The sequence below is a fragment of the Pelodiscus sinensis genome, unplaced genomic scaffold (genome assembly GCF_049634645.1).
Source record: "Pelodiscus sinensis isolate JC-2024 unplaced genomic scaffold, ASM4963464v1 ctg59, whole genome shotgun sequence".
NCBI classification, from domain to species: domain Eukaryota; kingdom Metazoa; phylum Chordata; order Testudines; family Trionychidae; genus Pelodiscus; species Pelodiscus sinensis.
In genome coordinates this window covers 155,554-165,955 of record NW_027465846.1, presented here as the reverse complement: position 1 = coordinate 165,955, position 10,402 = coordinate 155,554, and the positions used below count along the sequence as shown (strand labels likewise).

At 64.4% G+C, this 10,402-nt stretch overlaps 1 protein-coding gene across 2 annotated transcripts; it reads right to left on the bottom strand.

Annotated features, from left to right (window-relative positions):
- Positions 1-22: 22 nt before the first annotated feature.
- Positions 23-9,775, bottom strand: LOC102450016 (synaptonemal complex central element protein 1). Of its 2 annotated transcripts, none has more exons than XM_075914916.1 (13): positions 9,650-9,775; positions 8,057-8,119; positions 7,474-7,533; positions 6,907-6,981; positions 6,342-6,389; positions 5,778-5,832; positions 5,347-5,436; positions 3,818-3,881; positions 3,226-3,292; positions 2,842-2,962; positions 2,170-2,259; positions 1,755-1,782; positions 23-179 (listed from the first exon to the last, which is right to left on the bottom strand). In XM_075914916.1, exons 1-13 carry the CDS (start codon positions 9,666-9,668, stop codon positions 138-140), a joined length of 822 nt encoding a protein of 273 aa, XP_075771031.1. In that variant the 5' UTR covers positions 9,669-9,775; the 3' UTR covers positions 23-137. The 2 variants fall into 2 exon arrangements, with proteins under 2 accessions (XP_075771031.1, XP_075771030.1); XM_075914915.1 differs by having other exon boundaries at positions 23-182; positions 9,650-9,769.
- Between the last annotated feature and the right edge of the window lie 627 nt (positions 9,776-10,402).

Below are 10,402 nucleotides of genomic sequence, written 5' to 3'. Positions count from 1 at the left end.
TCCAATAACCGGGCACAGCAGGGGCGTAAGCAGGAAGTCTTTATTCACCACAAGGAGACGGTTGTGTCCAGAGGCGACGTAACTCCAGGCCGATTTCCGCTCTAGGAGCTGGGGTGCTTGCAGAGCGGCCGTGGCTTTTAGGCAGCTGTTTCCATGCTGGCTGAACTGCCCCCAGTTCCCTGCTGTGGGGCAGAGCAGGTGAGGGAGATTGGGGGGGTCACCGTGCCCCCAGTCAGGACGGTGGGTCACAGCTGGATGGGAACACACACTGGCACCAGGCATTGGATCCCACCCCAACAGCGAGGGACGGAGCCAGCCCTGAGCACTCTGGCCCAGGAATGGCTGCAGGAGCCAGCCCACCCCACTGCTGGGCATTTAGGGAAGGGCCGTGGGTCCCACCAAAGGGACCACTCAGCCCCACCAGTTATCTTGAGGGAGCCAGCACGGCCAAAGGAGTGTGAGCGACTGCTGAGCATCCCAGCGGAGGTGGGCACCAGCAGGAACTTGGAAAGCAGACACTGTAATCTCACACACCTCGCACCAGCCAGCCAGCCCTCGCACACCATGCACCAGCCAGCCACGCCTCGCACACCTCCTGCCAGCCAGCCCTCGCACACCTCACACCAGCCACGCTTCGCACACCTCCCGCCAGCCAGCCATGCCTCGCACACCTCGCACCAGCCAGTCACACCTCGCACACCTCCAGCCAGCCAGCCCTCGCACACCTTGCACCAGCCAGCCATACCTCGCACACCTCCCACCAGCCAGCCAGCCCTCGCACACCTCGCACCAGCCAGCCACGCCTCGCATACCTCCCACCAGCCAGCCACGCCTCGCACACCTCGCACCAGCCAGCCAGCCCTCGCACACCTCCCACCAGCCAGCCACGCCTCGCATACCTCCCACCAGCCAGCCACGCCTCGCACACCTCGCACCAGCCAGCCATACCTCGCACACCTCCCACCAGCCAGCCAGCCCTCGCACACCTCGCACCAGCCAGCCACGCCTCGCATACCTCCCACCAGCCAGCCACGCCTCGCACACTTCGCACCAGCCAGCCAGCCCTCGCACACCTCCCGCCAGCCAGCCACGCCTCGCACACCTCCCGCCAGCCAGCCAGCCCTCGCACACCTTGCACCAGCCACGCCTCGCACACCTTGCGCCAGCCAGCCAGCCCTCGCACACCTCCCTCCAGCCAGCTACACAACGCACACCTCCCATCAGCCAGCCACGCCTCGCACACTTCCCACCAGCCAGCCATGCCTCACACACCTTGCACCTGCCAGCCACTCCTTGCACACCTCACACCAGCCAGCCAGCCCTCACATACCTCCCACCAGCCAGCCAGCCACGCCTCGCACACCTTGCACCAGCCAGCCATGGCTTACACTCCTCCCACCAACCAGCCAGCCACACCTCTCACATCTCCCAGCAACACCTCGCACACTTCCCACCAGCCAGCCAGCCCTCGCACACCTCCTGCCTGCCAGTCTTCACTCACTTCCTGCCTGCCAGCTCTTCCTCTAAACTCCCCACCTTGTCGTCTCTCCTCTCCCCACTTCTCCATCCATCTCCCCATCCCAACATGCCCCTGCACCCGTGTCCTTCCTGCACACCCCTCTCTGTCTGTCTGTCTCTTGGGGGAATTCTGGCCACGTGCGGATGTGCCGGTCAATGGACTCGCCAGCCAAGCCCTGCCCCTTTGGCAGCACAGAGTCCTGTCAACAGTTTCCCTTTGTCGCCGCCATCCTCACCTGCTGGGCCTCCAGCTCGGCCGCCAGCCTGGAAGGGACCAGAAATAACGGTTCTATCAAACAAGGGGGGCACCTGGCTGGGCCCATCGCCAGGGCAGCGGCGCCCGTCACAGAGAGGAAGGGTTACACTGCACAAGGGGTGTGGCAGAGTCCTTCCTCCCAGCAGAGACTCACCGCCACTTCTGGGGGCCCGGAGCCACTGGACAGCGAGGAATCCCAGAACCCTCTGGGAACACAGGGAGAGTGGAAGGAGGGGGAAAGGACCCCGCCAGGTTGGGACTGGCCAGGGGAGTTTCCTGGACACACCAGTCAGAGCCTGGGGCGCCCAGCCCCACTGCACTAACCCCCTCGGTCCCACCCTCCGAGCCAGGCTAGAACCCAGGGGTCTGGGCTCCCAGCCTGCCCCCACGCTCACCTCTTGTACTTCTGCTGCAGTTCTGAGTGCCGGAGTGACGCTGCCTCCAGATGCTCAGTCGCGCTCTTGTTTTCCTGCTGGAACAGCTGCCTGGAGACAATAGAAAGCATGGAGCAGCCCAGCCGCCTCGGTGATGGACAGCAGCCATCCCCCGGCAAGGCAGGCTGTGCTGGAAACAGCTCTCCCTGCATTCACCTTGCCAACTGCCTCTCTGCCTCTGCCCACGCTGCCCCTAGGCACTCTCCCCACTAGCCCAGATGTTTGCTTTCACGCCAGCACCTGGGCTGTCCTCACTGCTCCAGAGAGTACCAAGGAGTCCTGGCTCCCAGTGCTAACCACTAGACCCAGCTCCCCTTCCAAAGCCACAGAGAGAATCCAAGGAGTCCTGTCTGCCAGTCCCCCCATGCTGTAACCACTAGACACCTTTCCCTTCCTATAGCCAAGGGGAGAACCCAGGAGTCCTGGCTCCCAGCGGTAACCACTAGACCCAGCTCCCCTTCCAGAGCCACAGAGAGAATCCAAGGAATCCTGTCTGCCAATCACCATGCTCTAACCGCTAGCCCTCACTCTCCTCCCAGATCCAGGGGTGGGACCAGGCATCCTGCTCGGGCTGTACTGATGCAATATGCTCCATTGGTGGCTGGCACAGGGCTGGGGGCGCTCCACACTCACAGGGCCGTGCTAGCCTCCTGGCTCTTCAGGAACATCCTCTCCTGGCTGAGAGCTGCCCTGGCCTGGGGCAGGGAGTCCAGCTGCTTCTCAACCTGGGCCAGGCTGGCTTGGATCAGCCGGTCTAGGGCAAAGGACAGAAACGGCGGCACGGGGCCACATCACTCCGGTGCAGGGGTCTCAGGGAGAAGGCACGAGGCCCGACTCCTGGAGCGAGACCCCCAAGATCCCCGACAGAGATCAGGGTCCCATTCTGATGGGCACCGCCCAGACCCCAACCAAGAGGCAGGTCCTGACCCACGCATCTGCACTCGAATGAGACAGCCCCGAGGGAGGATTATTCTGCCCCTTTCACAGCTGGGAAGCGGGGCCGGAGAGATTCGTCACCTTCGCTCAGCAAATGCTCCTTGCTCTCGGCCATGCTGTGGATCTCGGCGGCCAGCTTTTCCAAGCTCTAGGAGGAGGGGGAAGGAATTCACCACAGAGCAGGCTGCCACAGGGCTGGGGGGGGAACATCCACTGGCTTCCCTCACCCTAATCCCCCCATAAATGGCTCTTTCCCCGACGGAGGCCTGGTCTCCAAGGGGGAGCGGCAGCTTGAAGCAGCCAGAGAGCTCCACTGCCCCCATAGGCCTTACGTCAGCTCCCTACCCCGAGCATTTTGCTGGCAGGGGCCACAGAGCAGCACTGAGGACAGACTTGCTTTTTGCCAGCATTTCGTGTTCCCAGCCCCAGTCCTGGCACCCAAACCCCCCACCCCCTTTCTAACCACTCCCCCCGTCCCCTCTCTGAGCCAGGGAGAGAACCCAGGAGTCCTGGCTCCCAGCCACTCCTGCTCGAACCCACTCCCTCCCACACACGTGCATGACCCCTGCCAGTAGAGTTGTACCCCATATCTGCGCCTAGGGGGCATTCCCTTGGATCCCCCTCCAATCCCAGCTGGCATGGGAACAGCACAGGGACCCCCCGTGGCTCTTACATGGCATTCCTGGAGGGTCTTGTGCTTCGCCATCAGCTCCTCCAGCAGCTGCTCAAATTCCAGCCTGGAAAAAACAGGGGGTGAGAGGCTGCCGTGGGGCACAGAGCACTGCTGCGGTGCAAAGACCCACGACAGAACCACACAGACACACCGGTAGGGCTTATGCCCTGCAGCAGGGGGCTGGCAGTGACACACACACACACAAAGTGCCTCCGGCCGTGGGGCGGCACGTACACACACACAGCCGAGGAGTCCTATCACACCTCAGACTCACCGATGTAGCAGGGCCTGAGCTTTTGTGGGTAAAGCCCCCTTCATCAGATGCATTGGGGCGGACGTTACAGAAGCAGGGGGAATGTATAAGGGAGAAGTTGCTTGTGTGAATGAAGCTAAGCAAGTCGGAGGATGTGGGGTGGGGATGTGACTATCCAGTGAGGGGAAATTGCTTTTGGAGGGTGTTAGCCAGCCGAGCCTTATTCAGTGCTAAGCTGAGCGTGTGGAATTCTCAAAGGAACGCTGGTTCAGCTGTCTCCCTTTGGAACTGGCTTTTGAAATGCTTGTGTAGAAGGACGGCTGCTTTCAATCCATGACTGAGTGCCCAGGGAGGTTAAGGTGCCCCTACAAGTGTGTCTGTGTTGCCTTTCTGGAGGTCTGATTTGTGTCCGTTTATCCTTTGGGGCAGGAGCTGTCCAGTTTGGCCAATATCCATGGCAGAGGGGCATTGCGGGCCCTTGATAGCACAGATCACATTAGAGGATGTGCGGGCGTCTGAGCCCCTGGCAGACGCGGTTAGGTCCTGGGATGGTGACGTTTGTATAGATCCGTGGGCAGAGCTGGCAACGGGGTTTGTGGCAGGGATAGGTTCCTGGGCAAGTGGTTCTGTGGTGTGTTGTGTGGCACGCACAAATACACAACGTGCAGGGCGGTTCCCCTCCAGCAGGGGGCATCAGGGACACACGCAGAGCGTGTTATATGCAGTGCAGTGTGTGTGTTGTGGGAGAGCGACAAAGGGGGTCTCTAGTGGAGAGGCGGAATTCTCCCCCAGAGGGCCTCTGGTGAGCAGGCGCTGGCAAGCAAGGGCCCGTAGCAAACCCACAACTGCCTAGGCCAAGTGCTCCTCAGCTGCGGGCCTGGCAGCCGGTTAATTATCTGCTGCTAATTTCCTGTGCAGAACAGGAATGTGCCCAGGGCACAGGACGGGGCAGAGGCGCAGGCTGCAGGACACCGCCGCTGCACACCAGGGCCAGGCGGCAAGCGGACAAAGCGGGGTGTGCCCTTTCCCATCACTCTGCCTGGCCGGCGCACAGGGCTTGCCCAAGGCTGAATGCCCCGGACGCGCCAAGTGATTTCCTTTGAGCTTCGGGCTGCCCTGTCATGGACCTCAGGGAGAGAAGGGAGCAGCGGGAGATCCCAGAATGCACTGCTCTCCCGGCTGCCCGGAGTGGCCTCGGAGCGTAGGTGCTGGGTATGACACATGCCCATCTCCAGGGCGCAGGGCCGGGTTGGGTGGGGAGGCAGGCAGTAGGTACCTGTGTTTCCTCTGCTTCAGCTTCTCCTCCTGGATCTTGGCCGCCAGCTCCTCGATGTGCTGCTTCCGCTCCTGGGTCAGCGCCTGCTGCCTGCAACCCAAGCAGCCCAGCCTGGTAAGCCGGCCGCCTGGCTCCCAGAGGTGGCTGGGGACAAAGAGGGCCCCGAAACACCTTCCCCAGGTGACTCGACAGGGGCAGGGAAGCAGAAGCAACAACGTCAGGCAACAACACGACCAGAACCCAGGGGTCCTGGCTCCCAGCCCTCGCCCCCCCCCCCCCCCGCAAGTCACCTGGACCTCCCTCCTCTCCCAGAGCCCTGGGGGAGAACGCAGGACTCCTCCCCTCTCTGTCTCTCAGACCCCCCTTGTGACTACCCCGCTATATCCCCCCACCCCTTCTGCATCTCCATCCCTCCCTCCTGCCCCTTTCACCTCTGGCCTTCCGCCTCCGTCTCCTGGGAGCGGAGCTGCAGGGTCCGGAGCAGCTCTGGAGGGAACAGAAGTGTTAGTGCAGGGGTCCTGGCTCCCTGCTGGGGCCACCCCACAGCCCAGGGGCTCGCTCCGGCCTGCCCTCGGGCAGCTCCAATGGACCGAAGAGAAGATTGCCAGACAGATGGGGGCAGGGAACCCTGCTATGAGAGGATGGGGAATGGAGGACACACAGAGGGCCTGGGATGGGGGAAATTGGGGGACCCTGGTGTGAGGGCAGGGGGCAAAGGGGACACACAGAGCCCCCGGTGGGGGTAACTGGGGGACACAGCCCCCCCGGCAGGAGAGAGAACGAAGTCTCTTTAACAGAGGGGGCTGGGAGGGGCCACACAGGAGCCCACACGGTATGCAAGCTGGTAACGATCACACCTGTCTCTTCTCAAGCCCGTCTCATGGGTGGGTCTCAAAGCGCTGGACGGACACGGTCAGCACCCTCCCCCGGCGGTCCAGCCCTTCCTGTGTCCCTCAGTCAAGCTGCCTTCCCTCCTGGTAAAAGCCTGCTCTCACCTTGCTTCTGGCTGCAGATTTCCTCCAGGTTCGACTTCTCCACGTTCACTGCAAGAGGGGGGCGGGAAACAACCAGGCTGGGACCCGAATCGAGTGCCCTGCGAGCCTGCAGATATCCGCTTTCTAGCCATGGGCTGCGCCTCTGCGGATGGCAAGGCAGATCTCCACGGCTCTTTTTGTGGGTGCGGATACAGGTCCGCACAGGGCTCTACCCGTGTCCTCTGGGATGTGGGGACATATCCCACCTGCTGACAGGGGGTCCAGCCCCCGAGCATGCAGCCGGGTAGGGGTGTTGTCTGCAGTGCAAAAGGGGGCTGCTGTCAGAGAGCTCAGAAGATCCCATGGCCCAAATCCTTCGAGTGATTAATAGAGCCCTGAGAGGGCACAACATTTGTATCCGTGGGCACAGAAACGATCCCCGGATTTCTGCAACCACATCCACGGAGGCAGTGACCCGCAGATACGAAGCAGGAAGCCGCGGCCCGGCAGGAGACAGGCTCCTTGGAGAATCCGACCCAATGACCTGAGGAGCAACGTGGAACCGTGCCGGGCGGGGGTGACTTACGCTCCTCCAGCTCTTCCTGCAATTCCTTGCTGCGCGCCTGGCTGTCCTGCAGCTCCTGGCTCAGAGCCTGCTTAGCTATGGCAAGACCAAGCGGGTTGGGGGGAAGGTGAGGAGAGAGAGAGAGAGACTTCTTTGGGGCTGGAGAGGTGGGGTGTGTAATGAGGAGGGGTGGATAGACGGAGGGGTGTACGTGGGGAGGGGTAGACAGAGGGGTTCCACGAGGAGTAACGGTAGTTCGGAATAGGAAGCCTAATCCGAACTACCTAGTCCGTGCCGCGTGTAGCCGTGGGCACAGAGTCCGAACTAGCGGACATTTAAAAATGGCGGCGCCCGGCAATATGCAAATGAAGCCCGGGAAATTCAAATCCCAGGCTTCATTTGCAACTTCGGTTGCCTACATTAACCACCCTAGTTCGAACTAGGGCGGTAGTGTAGACATACCCCTATTTAGCAATTCAAATGTTGGCGGGGACATGGGGGGCAGTGCTACGGTCCCGGCAATGAGGGTGCGGGGGAACAGGCTGTAACGGGAGCACTCTCCCTTCCCTTCCCCTCCCCTCCCCTCACCTCGCTGCAGTTTCCTGAGCCTTCCTACCAGGTCGTCCATTCGGGGCTCCAGTGTCCCTGCTGCGGAGGGAAGGGGAAGGGCTTGCCTGGTTGTGCTCCTGACAAGGGTCCTTCACCCCCAGCTCTTTGGAGCGTGCCCGGGGGGGAAGCGGTTATTCCTGGCTCCGCTTACGGAGGGGCAGGGGACTGAGACACAGAGAAGTCACACCGAAAGTCATGGGCAGAGCCAGGAAAAGAACAAGAGCCCCCCCCTTACAGACTCCAGGCTAGATGCCCCCCTCCTCCCAGAGCTGGGGAGAAAACCCAAGTGTCCTGGCTTGCAGGCCTCCCCCCCCGCCCCGCCTCTAGGTCCCACTCCTTTCCTAGACCTGGAGGTAGAACCCAAGAATCCCAGCTTCCCCCCCCCCCCCCCCACCCCAACCACTGGACCCTACTCCCCTTGCAGGGCCAGGTACAGAGCCCAGGACTCCTAGCGCCTAGCTGCCCCCCCCCCCCCCGACCAACGTGTCCCAATCTCCTTCCAGAGCTGGGGAGAGGACCCTGATTCCCGGTTGCTTAAACACCACACCCAGCTCGTGGGTACCATCCTGCAGTTGTTTCACCAGCACTAGCAGCTCCTCTGCCTTGGGCGTGAAGCTGCTGGGAACTGGGAAGAGGAAACAAAAAAATCAATTGCTTTGAGAATTCCCCCCGAGCCTGTAACTGGGGATTTACCCGCCCCCACAACGGGCTAGAGAAGGCATTGCAGGCTGGACTCGGCTTTATCCAGCCCAGGGCACGAGGGAGACGGGCACTGTGGGATTGCCTTGGCGCTAACCCCTGCTTGGTGGGAGGAAGGCATTGGGGGCTTGCTGGTCCCTGGTGGGGGCAACAAGGGTACCGTGGCCCAACGTGTGAGGGAGCAGGGCGCTGTGAGACGCCCCCTTGGCGTGAGGGAGCAGGGTGCTGTGGGACGCCCCCCGATGTGAGGGGGCAGGGCACTGTGGGGCACCGCCCTTGGCGTGAGGGGGCAGGGCGCTGTGGGGCGCCCCCCTTGGCGTGAGGGGGCAGGGCGCTGTGGGGCGCCCTCCGGTGTGAGGGAGCAGGTCGCTGTGAGACGCCCGCCCTTGGTGTGAGGGAGCAGGGCGCTGTGGGGCGCCCCCCTTGGCGTGAGGGGGCAGGGCGCTGTGGGGCGCCCCCCTTGGCGTGAGGGGGCAGGGCGCAGTGGGACACCCCCCACCCCGGTGTGAGGGGGCAGGGCGCAGTGGGACACCCCCCACCCCGGTGTGAGGGGGCAGGGCGCTGTGGGGCGCCCCCCTTGGCATGAGGGGGCAGGGCGCAGTGGGGCACCCCCCGGTGTGAGGGGGCAGGGCGCAGTGGGACGCCCCCCCGGTGTGAGGGGGCAGGGCACAGTGGGGCGCCCCCCCCTTGGCGTGAGGGGGCAGGGCGCTGTGGAACGCTCCCCCTTGGTGTGAGGGGGCAGGGCGCTGTGGGGCGCCCCCCTTGGCGTGAGGGGGCAGGGCGCTGTGGGGCACCCCCCGGTGTGAGGAAGCAGGGCGCTGTGGGGCGCCCCCCGGTGTGAGGGGGCAGGGCGCTGTGGGACACCCCCCTTGGCGTGAGGGAGCAGGGCGCTGTGGGACGCCCCCCCGGTGTGAGGGGGCAGGGCGCAGTGGGGCGCCCCCCTTGGCGTGAGGGAGCAGGGCGCTGTGGGACGCCCCCCTTGGCGTGAGGGGGCAGGGCGCTGTGGAACGCTCCCCCTTGGTGTGAGGGGGCAGGGCGCTGTGGGGCACCCCCCTTGGCGTGAGGGGGCAGGGCGCTGTGGGGCACCCCCCGGTGTGAGGAAGCAGGGCGCTGTGGGGCACCCCCCAGTGTGAGGGGGCAGGGCGCTGTGGGGCGCCCCCCTTGGCGTGAGGGGGCAGGGTGCTGTGGGGCACCCCTTGGCGTGAGGGGGCAGGGCGCTGTGGGACACCCCCCTTGGCGTGAGGGGGCAGGGCGCTGTGAGACGCCCCCCTTGGTGTGAGGGGGCAGGGCGCTGTGAGACGCCCCCCTTGGTGTGAGGGGGCAGGGCGCTGTGGGGCGCCCCCCTTGGCGTGAGGGGGCAGGGCGCTGTGGGACGCCCCCCTTGGTGCTATGTAACTGCCATGGGCGCCCTGCGCTGTGGGGCTGGAGCTGTGCCCCCTCCGCCCATCCCCCTCACTCTGTCCACTCCTCTCCATGGCCCTGTGTCCAGAGAGCTGGGGGGGCCTTAACACCTGCGCCTAGTCGCACCGCGGGTGGAAGGGGAAGCCTTGAAACTGCCCCTCCTACGCTTTTTTCCCGCCTTTTTCCAACGGCTGCTGCGGCCCCGCCCCCTCCGGGGCTCGTGCCGTGTTTTCCAATGGCTAGGGCCCCGCCCCCTTCCAAAGAGGAGGGGCTAACTGCTCGCTGGGGGAGGGGCTGGGAGACAGGGTTCCTGGGCTCTCCCCCTGGCTGGGGGGGGGGGGGGGCTGGGAGACAGGGTTCCTGGGTTCTCCCCCTGGCTGGGGGGGCTGGGAGACAGGGTTCCTGGGTTCTCCCCCTGGGTGGGGGGGGGGGCTGGGAGACAGGGTTCCTGGGCTCTCCTCCTGGCTGGGGGGGGGGGGGGCTGGGAGACAGGGTTCCTGGGTTCTCCCCCTGGCTGGGGGGGCTGGGAGACAGGGTTCCTGGGTTCTCCCCCTGGGTGGGGGGGGGGCTGGGAGACAGGGTTCCTGGGCTCTCCTCCTGGCTGGGGGGGGGGGGGGCTGGGAGACAGGGTTCCTGGGCTCTCCCCCTGGCTGGGGGGGGGGGCTGGGAGACAGGGTTCCTGGGCTCTCCTCCTGGCTGGGGGGGGGGGGGGGGCTGGGAGACAGGGTTCCTGGGCTCTCCCCCTGGCTGGGGGGGGGGGCTGGGAGACAGGGTTCCTGGGTTCTCCCCCTGGCTGGGGGGGCTGGGA

Coding starts and splice junctions, on each gene's coding strand:
- LOC102450016 (XM_075914915.1), bottom strand. Junction 3,293..3,817: donor AGACCCTCCAGGAATGCCAT/GTAAGAGCCACG, acceptor CCCTCCTCCTAG/AGCTTGGAAAAGCTGGCCGC. Junction 1,783..2,169: donor CTGCAGCAGAAGTACAAGAG/GTGAGCGTGGGG, acceptor GGTCCCTTCCAG/GCTGGCGGCCGAGCTGGAGG.